This window comes from Peromyscus maniculatus, chromosome 14 (genome assembly GCF_049852395.1).
Source record: "Peromyscus maniculatus bairdii isolate BWxNUB_F1_BW_parent chromosome 14, HU_Pman_BW_mat_3.1, whole genome shotgun sequence".
Classification (NCBI taxonomy): Eukaryota; Metazoa; Chordata; class Mammalia; order Rodentia; family Cricetidae; genus Peromyscus; species Peromyscus maniculatus.
The window spans coordinates 1,143,971-1,161,526 of NC_134865.1; the positions used below are offsets into that span (position 1 = coordinate 1,143,971).

Here is a 17,556-nt window from a genome sequence, read left to right on the forward strand (position 1 = left end):
TGGGTGCTGCTGATTTGGGATCCAGGCTTCCGGATCTTGGGATAGTGCTCTCACTGTTGTGTAGTGAGCATCAAGGGCCGCCGGGTTCAATTTCCAGCACCCACATGACAGCACACAACTATCTGTAACTCCAGTTCCAGGGTATCCAACACCCTTACATAGAAAAGCAAGCAAGCAAAACACCAATGCACATAAAATTAAATAAATAATTTTTCTTAAGAGAAAGAAGATTCCTTGCCATTCAGAACTCAGCTGAGATGTTATGTCTGCACAGGCCAACTTAACCCAAACCCATGTAGATTTGTAATTTTGCATAGCATGTGACTGCTTGGTACTTTTCCTATATGAATACTCATTTGTCTCTCCTAAAATGTATGATCCGTAAGAATTTGATCCTACGTCTCCACTGCTGTATTTGAGCATGTAGGACAGTATAGGCTCATACTGGAGACTCCTATTCTTCCTACAAAAGTACCTGTGTTTCTGTTGCCTTTGAAGAATGGCCGTTGACTAGTAGGATGGTTGTGTACTCATTCTTCTGTCAGAAAGTCAGTAGCAGGTCTCCTTTGAATGTTGGAGGAGCATGCTGTTGGGCCAGCCTGGAGGTGGATTTCTCCCCTTATTGGGAAATTGCTGTTTCTGTGTTAGGGGAAGTTGGCAGTCTGCCCTGGTCTTTAAAGCTAGGTTCTTCATGGAATACATCTAGATCTTTGAGAATTATTTGCAGGATTCTTCCTCCCAAAAAATACAGTGAGTCAATTATTTAAAATTTTGTTCTTTCTCTCTTTCACAAAATTTTATCATTCTTATATTTTTTTAAAAAAGAATTTCGTCGCTTTTAAGAATGTCAGTTTCTGGGGGCTGGAGAGATGGCTCAACAGTTAAGAGCACCGGCTACTCTTCCAGAGGACCTGGGTTCAATTCCCAGCAACCACATGGTGGCTCACAACCATCTATCATGGGATCTGATGCCCTCTTCTGGAATAAAGGCATACATGGAGATAGAGCACTCATACATTAAATGAATGAATGAATGAATGAATGAATCTTATAAAAGAAAAAAGAATGACAGATTCAAGCTGAAGAAATGACGTGGTAGTTAAGAGTTCATACTGTTCTTTCAGAGCACCCGAATCAGTTCCCAGCACCCACTTTGGGCAGCTCACGCCCACCTGTTAACTCCAATTCCAGGGATCTGTGCTAGAGAGAGAGAGAGAGAGAGAGAGAGAGAGAGAGAGAGAGAGAGAGAGAGAGAGAGAGAGAGAGAATTTTTTAAAAACTAATGCCAGTTAAAATCACGGAGCTCTCACCTTCCCTGTTTTTTCCTTGCAGGCATGTTTGCTTTGGGCTGTGTGTGTGTGTGTGTGTGTGTGTGTGTGTGTGTGTGTGTGTGTGTGTGTGTGTGTGTATGCATTTGTGCTCTCCTTCAGGGCTTCCTTTGTCTCTAGTTGGTTCTGTACACATGTTGCTTCTCCTCAGCTTCTCGACTGGACTCTCCCAGCGTTCTTTATTTCATCTGTAGCCTAGGCATTCCTGTATTCCCTCCTTTCATTTCCTTCAAAGTTCAAAACTCTGTTGTCTAAAAATTTCTTTCCAAGGGAATTCTTACGGCTTTTGCATCCCGTAGTTACTTTCTTTTCATGATACATTTTTGAGCAGAATCATTGTTTTTTTCTTTCAGCATTGGCAGTAAAGCCAAAGTGGATAGTAGTGGTTCCCTTGTTTTTATAGCAGACTTTGGGAATATTAACTCAAAAACAGTGACATGTTAATGAATTTTCCTAGCATTAAGTTGAGATATTTTTAAAAATTCTGCAGACAGCATTATTTCAAAGTTGAATTCTTAACTGTATTTAGCCTCTGAGGAAATTGTACTGAAGCCATATAATACAAAAGCACTTCCTTGTATGGACTTAGCAGATGAACTGGTTTAGAATTGTGTTAGACATGAAAAGGTAATTACTTGCCAGTATGACCAGAAAGAGCCTATGTCTGGTAGACCATAAACAAAAGAGGTTTATTATTATTACTACTATTCAGTGAATGGAATGCCAGTTGTAGACATAGTAATAATTTTCCTTCATAGTTAAAAATAGTGCTTATGATAATTTAGAGTCTCAAATTTTGTTATAGCCTTACTGACTTGCCCTTGGCAATTTAATTTTATAATATTTCAGTCAAAATTTTACTGAAATAGATTGCATTGGGGCTCTTCCTAATATTCATAAAAATGCTAAAGTAAACCTTTAAGAATGCAGATAAACACAGAAAATTGTTTGTTAGCCACAGAAATGATTTTGAAAGAAAGGGAAATCTGCTGTCCTTCTGTGGCCCTATGTTCACTTTGTGTTTTTTTTTTTTACAGAAAGACTATTTTCAGGAATGATTTGACTGTTTCTGTCTCATTCTCAGAGTAGGTACTGTGTTAACCGAAGTAGTCACCACCTTGCACACAGTGGCATGAGATAGGATTTGGCTTACCTGTGCTCACCTTAGCTGAGGCTCAGATGGTGGTGATGTGTGCCACCATGGCCTGTCTTATGTCTGGATGCTTACCTCAGCCTGCCGCCTGCTCAGCAGTCTGTAGCTGATGGTGGCCAGTAGCCAGAGCAGGAACAAAAACCCCAGGAAAGCTTCCTCTTCCTTTCTTCTCTCCTCTTATCCTGTTAGAGTGAAACTCCCCCGTGTGTTTGTTGGTGATTTGTTTATTGTGACAGGGTCCTGTGTAGCCCAGGCTGCCATCAGACTTGCTGTGCAGCCAAGGCCTCCTACCTCTGTCTCCCAAGTGCTGGAATTAGAAGGGTGTGTTACTGCTCCTGGCTCTACAAGTGTTTACTTATTTGCTTAGACAGTTTCACCATGTAATGCTGCCTGGCCCGAATTCACTGTGTAGACCAGACTGAACTCCTGCCTCTACCTTTTAGATGCTGGGGTTAAAGGTGTACGCCACCACTGCCTGGCTGTTTTTTGTTTTTGTTTTTTGTTTGTTTGTTTGGTTGGTTGGTTGGTTGGTTTTGGGGGGGGCGGTGTTTTAATGCTGTTAGGAATATTCATGAAATGATCTAGTATTTTAAAATAAAAAGTTGAGAGTACTTCCTTAGTTTAGGGTTTTCTAAATAAGTGGGAATGTGCTAATATCTTTCAATAGATGTTTAAAAGTTTTTTAATGCTACCAGGAAACCCTGTTTCCTGGAAGAATTAGAAGAGATTTTAGGGAGAAATGTCCAGACGTGTATAAAGATGTGCCTTGAATGAAACCATCAGCTGTTCTAGTTAAGTGGTACATTCTTGCTTTTTGAAACTATTTAAAAGCTTAATGACCTTTAAGAAAAAAGGGGAACTAAACAGTTTTATTTTTTTCTTTCTAAGGGGTGTATGTGTGGGGGGGTGGTTATGTAGGGGTGTGTGTGTGTGTGTGTGTGTGTGTGTGTGTGTGTGTGTGTGTGTGTAACATGGAGGTGCCTACCCTCATTCTGTCCTTTATTCCCATGAGACAGGGTCTCTCACTGAACCTGGAGCTAAGCTGGCAGCCAAAAAGTTCAGGTCATCCTCCTGTCTCTGCCTGCCCCCTGGCCCTGTGGTTAAAAGCATGTGCATGACCACATCTGCTTTTTATGTGGATTCTGGGAGTGAGAGCTCAGGTCCTTACACTTGTGCAGCAGATGCTCGTCTTTGCTGAGGAAGACCCATAGTTTCAGTCAAAAAGTTCTGTGTATATCCTCTGTGTGCATGTGTGTGTGCAGGCGTCCACAGATGAGCTACAGGGAGTTGTGAGTGCTGAGAACTGGAGCTCCAGTCCAAGGGAAGAGCAGCATGCCCTCCTAACTGCTGAGCCGTGTCTCAGCCTACAGTTTCCACCTTTAAAACGCTATAATATAAAATATTTGTAGCCCTCTCTTCACTGTTTGGATGCTTCAGTTCTGAACTGGGGAGATGTTAATAGTAATAATAATAAATTTCAGGGCACAAATGAACATCAGAATTTCGTTTTAGGGGCAGGAGAGATGGCTTGACATTAAGACCATTTTCTATGCAAGCAACAGAGCTCAGCAGTTAAGAGTCCTTTCTGCCTGTTCTGGTTTGTTGTATGTCAGCTTGGCACGAGCTAAGGTCATCTAAGAGAGAACCTCAGTGGAGAAAATGCCTCCCTAGGATTCGCCTGTAGGCAAGCCTGTGGGACAATTTATTAATTGATGATTGATATGGAAGGGCCCAGCCCACTGTGGGCAGTAACATCCATGGATAGGAGGTTCTAGGGTGTGTAAGAAAGCAAGCTGAGCAAGCCACGGGGAGCAAGACAATAAGCAGTACTCCTCCATGGTCTCTGCTTCAGTTCCTGCCTCTAGGTTCCTACGCCGGCTTCCCTCAGTAATGGACTGTGACCCGAGAGTTCTCAGATGAGATGAACTCTTCTTCCCAACGTTGCTTTTGGTCATGGTTTGTATCACAGAAATAGAAACTGAGACTGCTCTTCCAGAGGACTCAAATTTAGTTCCCAACATCCCTATCAGGTGGCTCACAACTCCTTGTAACTACAAGGGACCTAACACCTTCATCTAGCTTCCTCGAGTACCTGCACATGTGCACACACACATACACAGTAAATCTTTTTTAAAAAAAATTGTTCAATTTAGCCAGGTGGTAGTAGAGCATGCCTTTAATCCCAGCACTCTGGAGGCAGAGGCAGGCGAGAGTCACTGAGTTCAAGGCCAACATGGTTTACAGAGCAAGTTCTAGGACAAATCTTTATTTATTTATTTATTTTTAATTTCTAGCACCCATATAGAAAGCCTGCAGTCCAAACCTGTAACCCCAGCACTGTGAGGATGGATACAGACGATTCCTTCAGGCTTGCCGTCTTGCTGTCTAGCCTAAGTCCAAGTTCAGATTCAAAGAAATACGTTGAGTAGTGATAGAGTGGGGCATTGAACATCCTCCCCGGCCCCCACCTCTGCACGGGCACATGTTCTCACATGTGTACATATGCATGTACCCCACACACAAAAGTTCTGTTTTATTGTTAAGTAATAGAAAATGAATAAAGGCTAAGTAGAAAACTTTGTGCCAATTAAAGTGTAGGTAATCCTGTGTATTGTATTCCTAAGGCGCTCTGTTTCCCAGTTTGTCTTGGAACACAATATTAAAATTATTTTCATTTAAAAAAAAAAATCCATGACCTTCAATGCCAGGTTCTAAATTGGCCTCCAATGTCAGGTTCTACATTAGTAAATTTGAAACTTACAGAGATTTTCTAGGTTAAGAAAATTGAAGCAGAAAGATTGTAAGTTTAAGGCTTGCAGGTTACAGTGAGTTCAAGCCTAGCATGGTCAACTTAGCTAGACCCTGTCTTAAAATATTTTCTTAAACAGGGGAGGGGCTGGAGATGTAGCTCAGTAGTAGAGCATTTACCCAGAATGCAAGAGGCCCTAGTTTCAAGCCCCAATACTGTTTTTTTTTTGTTTTGTTTTTTTAATGTTTTTAAGGTACTTTATCAATAAGCATTCCACACTCACTTGGCTCAGTGGGAAAAAAAAACTCATGTTTCTTGATTACCACTTGAATCAACCAAACCTGCATGATCCCCAGTGTCACTGTTTTTCATTGCTGTTTGAAGCTTAGCAAATACAATATTTATATCCCTGATTTTACTGCATTTCTAAAAACAGTTAATTTTTTTAAACTGGGTGTGCATGGGTGTGCACGCAGTGTGTGTGAAGTATTCACACGTGTGTGTGTGTGTGTGTGTGTGTGTGTGTGTGTGTGTGTGTGTGTGGAGTAGGTGAGCATGGATGTGTGTACACCTGCATGAAGAAGCCAGAGATCAACCTCAGGATCCATTGTTCCTTGATCCTTGTTCCTCAGGATCCATTTACCTTATTTTCTGAGACAGGGTCCATCATTGGAACCTGGGGCTCTTTGTTAGCTAACTTGGCTGGTCCGCAGTCCCAGGGATCATCCTGAGTCTGCTTTCCTAGTCGTGGGATCACGGGCCCGCACCTCCGGCCCGGCATCTTACATAGATACTGGGGCTTGGACTCAGCAAGTGCTTTACCAGACTGAGCTGTCTTCCCCCCCTGAATTCCCCCTTTAAGGCTGCATCATTTCCGTGTGTGTGTGTGTGTGTGTGTGTGTGTGTGTGTGTGTGTGTGTGTTCCCACTTACCTCACAGTGAAGGTTGCGTCCACCTCTTGGCTACTTTGGATACCATTCTTTGACCGTGGGCATGCGTGTATCTCCTTGAGACTCCAGACGTGCTCTTCGGGTGTATACTTAGTTGCTTACTAGATAAATAACTAGATCATATAATCGTGCTGTATTTATTTTAAATTTCTTAGGCGCTGCCATACTGGTTTTTTGTAGTAGCTGCATCATTTTATGATTTCAGCAGTGCATAAGGGTTCCATCATCTCTACATCCCTATTGTTACTTTAAAAAAAAAAGGCTCATCCTTATGGACTTAGGTGATACTTCTTTGTGGTTTTCAGTTGTATTTTCTCTGATTTTCAAATGGTTAATATTTGTTGTCCTTGGATAGATGTTAACATCTGTTGCCTATTGTTTGATGAAGTTAATTTAATGTGTAGTTGTTGAGTTATAGGAGCTCTTTATATATTATGGATATTAACCCCTTATCAGATACATTGTTTTCACATATCATTTTTCCATTCTACAGGCTGCTTCTTAGTCTGTTAATTGTGTCCTTTGATGAATGTGAATTTTTAAAGTTTCATGTATTTTTGTCCTTTTTTTTTTCCACTTTAATTATGCTTTTGGAGTCATGCCTAGTAAATCTTTTACTAGGATTTCTTCTAGGAGTTTGAGTAATGTTTAGGTCTTTAATTCAATTTGAGTCCCTTGTTGCTTTCCAGTTTGGGAGTTTTTAAAGTGATTTTTAATGACAAGAACAGTGTTTACTTTATCATTGGCTGAAAGTAGTCTTGCTAGGCTATGGCATATAAGTCCCATTCATGTATATAGTGGAGGGAGCCTCATAATTACATACGTAAAGAAATGGAAGAAAACATCAAAATGCTAATTACCAATGTTTATCTAGTTGGTAAATTTATGAGTAATTTTAATTTTATTACTACTTCTCTATAGTGACAAAATATTTGCATTAATGTTGCAAACATTAGCCAGTCTTGGCTTTCAGTCATGTAGTTATTCCGGTGAGGGCTGGTCCAGTGTCTGTCATGTAGTGTGCGGAACTTCCATCTCTCTTTGATGTGGGATGGATTCCCTTCTTGGCTGATGTGTGAAACGTGATCCTAATTAGTCTTATCAATAAAAACAGGAGTCGAAAGATCAGAGAAGCAAAGGAGCAGCCACTACTGACTTCTTACCTCTCCCGAGCCTCAGATAGAATGGGGGCCTAGATCCTGTCTCCACCCACCTATATTCTGTCTCCACCTCCTGCTTGTGCTGGGATTAAAAAAGGTGTGAACCATTACCTGGGCCCTAAGGTTAACTAGTGGCTAGCTCTGCCCTCTAATCTCCAGGCAAGCTTTATTTGTCAGAACACAAACAAAATATCACACAATAGTTGTGGGTCACTCTTCCTGGGGTTCTCAGGCTACATTCTCCATCCCCAGGACTGAAAGAGGCCGGAGTGACAGTCACATGGCCTCCGTGGCGCCCAGCTTACTCTGGTCCGCTTTGGTGCAGCCAGCAGCTGCCCATATCAGAGTCAGAAAACACAGCAGAGGCTTCTCTGGGGGGCTCTCTGTTCCCCTGTCAGGACTTACTCAGCATGTGGTTTTCAGAGGACATCGAAAAGAACTGTAGCCAGATAACTCATAGCTTTGGTTGTAGATTCCAAAATTCTATATTCGATATTCCAGAGTATCTATATATCCAGATTCTATGTAGAGCAGAGTTATTGATTCTGCTAATAACTGAAAATAGACTCATTTTTCATATTTCAACTTGTAAAGACACCAAAGTGGTCTCCTGCCAGGTTGTAGATGAGTCCTGCCCCGTCCTGTTGTCTACCCAGGTACCATCAGCAGCCAGATAACTTGGCACAGACTGTAGCTCATGCTGAAGGGAGGAACATCATCTTAGAAGGGCGGGGCGGGGGGGGGGGGGGCGACTAGTAGAGGGGTAGTGGAGTCCTTTAAAGTGTGTTTAACATAAACAAAATAGGCCGGGAGTGAAGCTGGCTGTAAGAGAGACTGGAATCATAGTGAATGTCAAAGTGAAGGCACTTGAAGATACTACGTGGGAAGGAGGAGGCACTGAAACCAGAGGTAATGAGTCCTGTGGTTCTCAGCTAACGAGTCTCATCCTTAAAATGGCCTGGATAGGATGAAACTCACCTTGAGAACACAACCTAAAGTCCACTTCTGCAGGAGTAGAAGTAGCCTGCATCCTGCATGCCCAGTGTGCAAACCACAGCCTTTCCTGTGAACTAGCAATGAGCGTGCAGAGAAAGAAATCAGGGAAAACCAAACTAAGAATGAGTCTAACCAATTAGGTGAAAGATCTAGACAAAAAACCCTGAGCCAGGGCCAGGAGAGGGTTCAGCTCACTTGCCGCCAAGCCTAATGACCTGAGTTTAGAACCTGGAGCCTACATGGTGGAAGAAGAGAGCTGACCCCAGTTGTCTTCTCAACTCCACATGTGTGCAAATGTACACACACACACACACACACACACACACCCTCAAATGTAATTTTAAAAATACAAACACTGATTACATTAGGCAAAATTAAGCCAAACCTAGGAAGATCAACATCACATGTATTCTGTCATATGTAAAATGTAGATTTAAAAGTGTGTGTGTGTGTGTGTGTGTGTGTGTGTGTGTGTGTGTGTGAGCGTGTGTGTGTGTGTGTGTGTGTGTGAGCGTGTGTGTGTGTGTGTGTGTGTGTGTGTGTGTGTGTGTGTGTGTGTTTTATGAAAACAAAGGGGTATTATTTGGGAAGAGGAAGGACCGGTGGGAATGTGGTGGGAGAACAAGGGATGGGAATGTAGGAACAGGCATGAACAAAGTGCAATGATAGACACAGGAAATTGTCATAAGGAACCCATTGTTGTGGCCAGTTTTAGAGAGAGAAAGAAAATAAAGGTGCAGGCTCCGGGAACAGATAAGAAGCAAGAACCAACTGATGTCTGTCCACGAGAAACTAACCTCACCGGAAAAGGTGCACGTGAACTGAAAGTCTAATGCTGATGTTCCAGGCAGTTGGACTCTGAAAGCAAACATGAGTGGTTGTTCTCATGTTTGACAAAACCAATTAAAAATGAGTCAAGAGATAAAGAAGTTCATTTTATATTAACAAATGGAGCAGTCCAACTAGAAGATATGATTATAAATAGATATGTATTGAATGTTGGACCCAACTGCATAAAACAGGCACTGTTGTGCATATAGGGACTTTCAGTTCAGACACAATAGTAGTGAATGACTTTGGGGCTGGGAGGACGGCTCAGTGGGTAAATTGCTTATCATCCAAGAGTTGGCACCTGAGTTTGAAACCCTAGCATCCACATAAAAAAGCTGTTGCTGGTTGGGTGCCTGTAGCCCCAGTCCTGGGAGAAGGAGACAGGAACATCCCTGGGACTCACAGTCAGCAAGCTTCAGATTTATTGAGAGACCCTGTTTAAGAAGGAAATAGGGAAGTGGTAGAGGAAGACACCCAACATTGACCTCTCAACTGTACAGGTGTGTCCACAAATTCTCACTATCCCCTTCCTCTTCTTTGCTCAAATAAAAGTAGTGGGTGACTTCATTACCCCACTTTCATTAATGTGTAGATCACCCACAAAGAGTGAGCAAAGAGATAGGATGTAGTTCAGTGGTGGGAGCATCCTAGCATTCATGAGGTATATAATGTAGATTATGTACATAGAAAAACTTAAACTGTACCACAGATCAAGTGGGCATGACCATAACTACAGACTATTCCAACAGCTGCAAAATACAGTCTTCTCATATTTCTTCAAATTTGGAGTAGCGTAGTGACCAACTTACTTTCTTTTTCAGGTGATGATTTTTCTTTGATTCAACAAGAAATATTTATGGTTAAAGAATGTAAACATTGCAACATCGTGGCCTACTTTGGGAGCTATCTCAGGTAAAATCCAGACGCACCATCTCTTGATCTAGTTTTCCTGTTCTCTTCCTTACCCCCTCCCTCCATCTGTGCCAGCGCCCTCACGTGTGTGCGTCTTGAAAACGGTGTCCAGAATTCTAAGTCCTGTAGGGTTTCCCTCCATCTCCCTGCTGGGTTAACATGTGCACCCCCGTTTCTGTGGCCATGCCCTGTCTGGCAGCCTTAATGGGTCGTTACGAATGACGGTAACAGAAATCCTTTTTCAGATGCAAACCAGACGGACAGTGATGTGCTCTCATGTGTGCTGAGGAAGGACTGCTTGGCAGCCTCCTGTCGCCTTGTGCAGAGCGCCCAGTGTGCTGCCAAGAGTGAGAGCTGTAGAGTACTTACGTCAGTAGTTGAGGATTACAGGCCGCTATAATTTTCTTTCTCTCTCATTGTAGTAGGGAAAAACTGTGGATTTGCATGGAATACTGTGGTGGCGGATCACTTCAAGATATTTATCATGGTACTGTTAATACAATTTTACATCTTAAACTCTACTGTGGCTTTTATGATTGTTGTTGGGCATTTCTAGCTAACAAGGGAAATGATTTGGGTAGATTTATTCTCTGGCATTATTCTTCCTGTCCCCAGACACATATTTAAAAACTAAGAATCTTATTGTTGCCCTTGATTATTCAGCTAATTTTGCTTGGGGCAGAACTAAGAGAACCATAAATGCTTGTAGAGTGTCAATTTTACATGGTGTGTGTTCTTGTTACCCCAGATGCATGTAGGGCACAGTGAGAAGGGCCAGAGTTTAAGGCCAATCTGGACTGAGCATTGAAACTGCTAACAATTAAATCCTATTTAGAGTTAGTTTTAGTTAGTTCTCGTTTGTTTGTTTGTTTGGTTGGTTGGTTGGTTGTTTGGTTTGTTTTGTTTTTGAGACAGGGTTTCTCTGTGTAGTTTTGGTGCCTGTCCTGGATCTCGCTCTGTAGCCCAGGCTGGCCTTGAACTCACAGAGATACACCTGGCTCTGCCTCCCGACTGCTGGGATTAAAGGCGTGCGCCACCACCACCCGGCGAATTTTTATTTTTATAAATATACACAAATGTAAATGTATAGCAAAATGGGAGGACTGATATGCCAAAGTCTCAAGTCACTGCCTCTAAGGGAGGAAAAGTGGAGTCCAGAAGAAAGTTCTGAATTCCGATAAATATGTATTATTGTGTCATTCATTTATAAATTTTAAAATTGCCAATTTTGTCACAAGTAACCATAGCAAATAACAAAAAAAGTCTTGGCTACTCCTCTTTATTTTTTTCTAAAAGTTTACTGCATAAATATTACAAGCACACAAAATCCTGCGGTTTAGACTGTCTATTGAGAGTTTTAATAAGGGCCTATTTGGTGGTACACACCGAAATTCCAGCACTTGGGAGGCAAAAGTACAAAGTCAGAAGTTGAAGGTCATCCTTGATTACATGGGGATTGACTCAAGGCCAGCCCGGGCTACGTGAGACCCTGTCTCAAAAGAAAAAAAAACTTAGTAAGCTATAACCCTACTTTAAAAAAGAAAGAAAAACATTTTATTCTTTTAGTAATATGAAAGTTTTTCTATATTAAAACTACCAGAATAACTATTCTCTTTGTCCTTTTATTGATTTTAAAGAAATATTGATTAAATAACAACATCTCTATATCACTGACTTAAAATTCTTTTCTGTTTTTGCTTTGTTTTGTTTTGTTTTTCAAGAAAGAGTTTCTCTGGGTAGCCCTGGCTGTCCTGTAACTCACTCTATAGACCAGGCTGGCCTCAAACTCAGATATCGTCTGTCTCTGCCTTCTTGGTTCTGGGGCCACCACCACCTGGCAATTAAAATTCTTTTCTAAGATTTTTAAAGAATTATAATTTTTTATGAAAAGTTTTTACTTAATTACAATCTTTACCCACTTAACCTTTTATAAATGAGAGCTCTTGAAAATATGGAGAATACGGCTGATGGTTTTTCATTTTCCCTTTTATGCTTAAAGAATTATTCTGAGACATTTTTATGAAATTTCTGCTTGCAAAATTAAAACCTGATTACTATTTTTCCTAGTTAAATTGAATTTAAGGATTATTCCTATAAGTAGTATACTTTAAAAAAAAAAATGTCTGCACATAAGCAGATCTCTGAGTTTGAGGCCATCCTGATCTACATAGAGTAGTGAGTTCCAGGCCAGCCCAGGCTATGTAGTGAGACCTTATTTAAGAAAAATATGTGTGTGCACACATGTGTAAATTAGATGCTACTAATAAAATGACATCACTTCTTGCATCGCTATTTCATCAGCCTACTAAAAATCGAACTTTTATGTTCCTAATTAGGTGTAGCCAGCCAGCATTAAACGATGTAGTAAGTTATTTCTCTATACAAAGATCTCATGTCAGTTCTAGTTTGGATTGCAGCAGCAGCAGGCAGAACCCCAGATTCCCTCTCGTGAACCGAGAAGCATTGTTCAGAAGCCCCTGATAGTTGCATAAGGATTTTATATTTTATGTTAGAGAAAGATCTGCTTTCCAGAAGTAGTCTGGTTCCTTTTGATGCTTTGCATCAAGCCTCCTCCCTGTTCTGAGAATGTGTGAAGAGTTATACTAGAAAGAGTAACTCAGCCTCTAAAAACATGCCTGTAATACTCCTCGGTGAGTCCCAGCTAGTCTCCTTACGGGGCTCTGTGCCCGCAGATGTCTGATTCACACACGGCCAGTCCTGCTCGTGCCTGTTCTGAGACTGTGTTGAGCTTACGGCCTTGGCTTTCTGTGGGCCTTCCTGTGGCACTGGTACCAAGCTTTGCACATTATGGACACTTTACATTTTCACTGTCCAGAGCTGTCCAGGGATAAACCTCTTGTTTTCAAAATAGACTTTAAAATACTCAGTGTTGTGCTTCATTACTTAGTTACACAGACACTGTCTGCTCATGGTCAGAAGAAAAGGCATTCAGTGATGCATATAGATTCATATGCCGCTTCATCATTTTTCAGCCAGACTTGTTTTTAACGTTAGCATCAAACAACAATGTGGTTTTTTTGTTTTTTCTTCCTAGTTACTGGACCATTATCTGAATTGCAAATAGCCTATGTGTGCAGAGAGACGTTACAGGTAATGTATTTGCTTAAGTAGCTGGAAAGGCAGTTTCACACTTAGTAATTATAAGTAATGGTTTGCCCCAAAGCTAAAGAGTTAATAATAATCATCTCCCAATCCAGCTTCCATGTTTTAATTTTGTAAAGCTGCTAACGTTTTCACGAATGATTTACAAGAATTTACTCAAACAGCCTTTGAGAGGTGCAGTGGTCACATTTTATTTTGTTTTATTTTTGATAATGATACACAGATGGTCATGTGTGGTAGTGTACTTCGGTGGCATGGGTTGCTACCAAAACTAAGGAAAGCCATACCTATGGCTTGTTTAACGTGAATGGGTCTGTAGACTTATCGGTTGAAATGACTTGTCCAACCTTCACCTAAAGCTTGATGCGTGTGAGCAGGATGCTCTACAGAAGCAGGAGGTCTCTTGCCATATCTTAGTCCTGTGTGTCATTAAGACAGGTCATTGCTAGCAGATATCCCTTTCCTAAGTTTCATTAACAAATCAAAAGCATGCCTTTGCAAAATAAATAAATAAATGAAGCATGCCTTTGTTTTACTTAGAGCCTGTGAAAGCTTTGACACACTGTCTTCACTAAAGGTATAGCGTCTTGGCATTTCTACACTTTATTTCAGCCCTCTGAAAGATTATTCATTGCAAACATTAGTGATAACAGGACTGTTCATCTGTTTTAAGGCCTTTAAATGAGGTGTGGAGATTAAATAATGGTATTAATTCGGGAGGGGGAGCATTACAGCTGGTACTTGTTTAGTGAGGCTTCTCTCCGGTACTTCCTAGATTTTGTAGTTTGCTTAGAAATGAAATTGATTTCTGTATGTACATGTAGTTCTTTTAAAATAAACCTAGATTGATCAGATCCAAGAAAAATTCTAGTCAGTTTATAGAGGGCATATCCTTGTACTCCAAGACATACTATTCCCAGTCTACTATGAGATAAATACAAATAAATGCCCCTCTGGTGTGTGATTATCCTTAGTATCTAAGGTATTGTTTCCAGGACCTCCACCAATACTAGCATCTACAGCTACTCAAGTCTTTTACATAAAATGATGGAACATTTACACATAACCTGTGCACTTGCTCCTGTAGATCACTTACAATAGCTGGTGTACCAAACATACTGTGGAAGTCATTGCCACATTGCTGTTCAGGGGGTAAAAAGAGAAGCTGAATATACATTTAGAGATACCTTTTTTTCTCTCGAATATTTTCAATCTTTGTTTGGTTTAATCTGTGTATACAAGTAGGAGGAATGACTAGGAATAAATTTTTCCAAGATATATACCTAATAGAAATATATTGTTTAAAACGCAAACCTAATCATAGACTCATAGCAAAGAATTATTAGCAAATTAGTTTTAGTTTCTGAAGTCCATTGTTTCTTTAAGCAACAGATGGAGTGTCAACCAAAAAGAAAAAAAATGACATGGATTTATAGTTGGGCCCAGTAACTGACTTTAGCCTCTTACATATTTCTGGTTCCCTGGGTGTGAAACAAGGCTTCACAGCAATGGCCTCCCAAATCTGTTCCAGTTTTAAAGTTCTGTTATGCTAATGGACGTCTGCATTTGGTCAACATGGAGGAACAGAGGGTAGCAGTCACCATACCTCTCAAACAGGACAAGGAACAGTGTTTTTAAGAAATGAGCAGGAGGTCACGGCAGGAAGTCATGAGAGGTAGGACACAAGCAAGGAAAGTTTTGTTGCCATGAAGGCGGTGGGAACATGTCCAGACTGTGCTAAAGGAAGAGCCCACGTTGAGGGCAGGGAGACCAAGGCAGCTGAAATAGTCAGATCAGGATGCTGCAGAGTAATCTCAAAATACACAATATTCAAAAGTACAGTTTATTATGTTGATCGTCTAAAGATTATTGGGTATGCAAAGAAGCATCATAAGAAGGGGGAAAAAAATCAATGAACCTAACCTACAGCCAATAAGATGCCGTACTGACTAGAACAGAACAAAAAGTTTCAAGTTTAATGAAAACTGGGCCTGCCGATCCAAAGCATTGAGCACTCTTGTAAGTACAGGAAACAAAGGAAAATCCACACCGTCATCATCATCATTGAATTGCTCACATAAGGAGAAAATGTTAGAAACAGAGCAGTGGTTCTCAACCTTCCTGATGCTGCGACCCTTCAATACAGTTCCTCATGGTGTGCTGACCCCCCAACCATAAAGCTATTTTGTTGCTACTTCATAACTGTAATTTTGCTACTATTAGGAATCGTAACGTAAATATCTGATATGTACCCCAAAGGGGTCACAACCCATAGGCTGAGAACCGCTGACTTAGAACAAAAGATACACCATGTGCAAAAGAACAAAGAAAAGGATGCTGGGATGCTGGCATCTTCTGGTGTTAGTAGAAACATGCAAGGGAGGAAACAGATTGGGACGGGGGCTTTCCCTTCTCACTTACATCTAAAAGAAATGTCAGTGTAGACATAGAGGGGGAGACATAGACTTCGGTACCCAGAGGAAATAAAGACGAAATGAGGTGTGCTGGTTACTTGTCTCATTGTGACTCTGACGCAGAGACAAGGGAGGAAGGCTTCTGTTGGCTCACAGTTTCAGTGCCACCAGTCATGGCAGGAAAGCAGGGTGGCGCAGGGAGCAGGCAGCATGGCTCCTACATCCTGGAGATCAGGAAGCCAAGGGCTTGGGCCAGAATGGGGGAGGGGAGGGGGCGGGAGGATGCAGCCTTCAAGGTCCCAGTACCTCACGTGCCTGGATAGTCTCTGTGTCTCAAGGAACCAGATGTTCACACAAATGATCATCTGAGGGACAGCTCAGATGCAAACCATAACTAAATGTCTTCAGGTTTGTGAAAGGTAGTCACCAATGGGGCCCTCCGTCCGATACAGGGAAATTCTCCACACAAAATTAAAATACTATGTTGTTACCCAGGGTAACCATGTGGATAAATATACAAATAAATGTAAAGGCTTTTCAAAATGAGTTTATATTGAAAAGATTTTACAGCAGAGGTAATTGGTGTATTATAGCAGCTATGGCTTGTCTAAGTAAAATGAGTGACCATAATTTCATGTGGATCGAGAGTCGGAAGGCAGGGGCTGGAGAGATGGCTCAGTGGTTAAGAGCACTGGCTGCTCTTTCAGAGGACCTCCAGCCCCTACATGGTAGCTCAGAACTGTCTGAAACTCCAGCTGCAAGTGATCTGGCACCTTCACACAGACATACATACAGGCCAGACACAAATGCACGCAACATAAAAATAAATCATTTAAAAAAGTGGGAAGATGGATGAATACTCAGAAGATTTTTATTCTATAAATCATTCAAAGACAGTTATGCCATAAAACATACAGCAACATACACCAAAACTTTTTAAATAAGTTCCTGTTGTTGTTCATATTTTACTCTCTTTGGGGGGCCTGCCACCCAGCTCCCAAATAAATCACACACACGGAGACTTGGTCTTAATTATGAATGCTTGGCCTTGACTTGGTTTAGTTTCTAGCCAGTTTTCCTTAACTTTAAAAATTATCCCATCTACCTTTTGCCTCTGGGCTTTTCCCGTTCTCTTACTTCTGTAAATTTTATTCTTACTCCAAGGCTTGCTGTGTAGCTGGGTGGCTGCCCCTGGAGTCCTCCTTCCCACTTGTTCCTTCTCCTTAGTCCTCCATCTCTTTCTTCTCTTTATATATCTTCTCTCTGCCTGCCAGCCCCACCTATCCTTTCTTCTGCCTTGCTGTTGGCCGTTCAGTTCTTTATTAGACCATCAGTGTTTTAGACAGGCAGAGTAACAGCTTCACAGACTTAAACAAATGCAAAATAAACAAAAGTAACGCACCTTAAAATAATATTCTACTACAAGTTCCCAGGATAGTCCAACAAGATGTAAGAGCACACATTATATAAGAAGTGGATGGTCCTAGGAAGTATGCTCGTTTACAGTAAACTTTGGAGAAAGCTGCACAGTCAGCGAAGGGAACATTTAGTGCAGACAGTGCTTATTCCCAATAAATGTCTGAGCACCCAGAAAGACAAATACCGCATGGTTCTCCTTCATGTGGGGCCCTAGCTTCCGATCTTTATGTGCTTGTTTATGTGGCTACAGCTTCTAAGGAGGCCAGGAAACTGGGAAGGAGCCCTCAGGGAGAAAGGGCTTTGGGAGGCAAGGGGAGGAGAGCATTTGGTATGTGAAGGTAAGTGGGGAGTAGTGTGGGAAAGCTTTGGGAATGTGGTAAGGAAACTGAGGCAAGAGAAAAAGAGGAGGAGGCCTAGCCAACACTAAGAATGTGTGAAAAGCTGTAAGGAAAACGGCTGCTTTGTAAACTGATTTAAAAAATAAAATGTAAGCATCCAGCTATAACACATTTAAAAGGAGC

The 17,556-nt window shown here is 41.4% G+C and overlaps 1 protein-coding gene across 2 annotated transcripts in view; it reads left to right on the plus strand.

Moving 5' to 3' along the window:
• Map4k5 (mitogen-activated protein kinase kinase kinase kinase 5) overlaps positions 1 to 17,556 on the plus strand; it is a 94,389-nt gene that overhangs the window by 23,852 nt on the left and 52,981 nt on the right. For both annotated transcript variants that reach the window (XM_076550550.1, XM_076550551.1), the window contains exons 3-5: positions 9,989 to 10,079; positions 10,502 to 10,566; positions 13,135 to 13,190. In XM_076550550.1, coding sequence (XP_076406665.1) covers positions 9,989 to 10,079; positions 10,502 to 10,566; positions 13,135 to 13,190 — 212 coding nt within the window. The remainder of the gene's footprint in view (positions 1 to 9,988; positions 10,080 to 10,501; positions 10,567 to 13,134; positions 13,191 to 17,556) is intronic.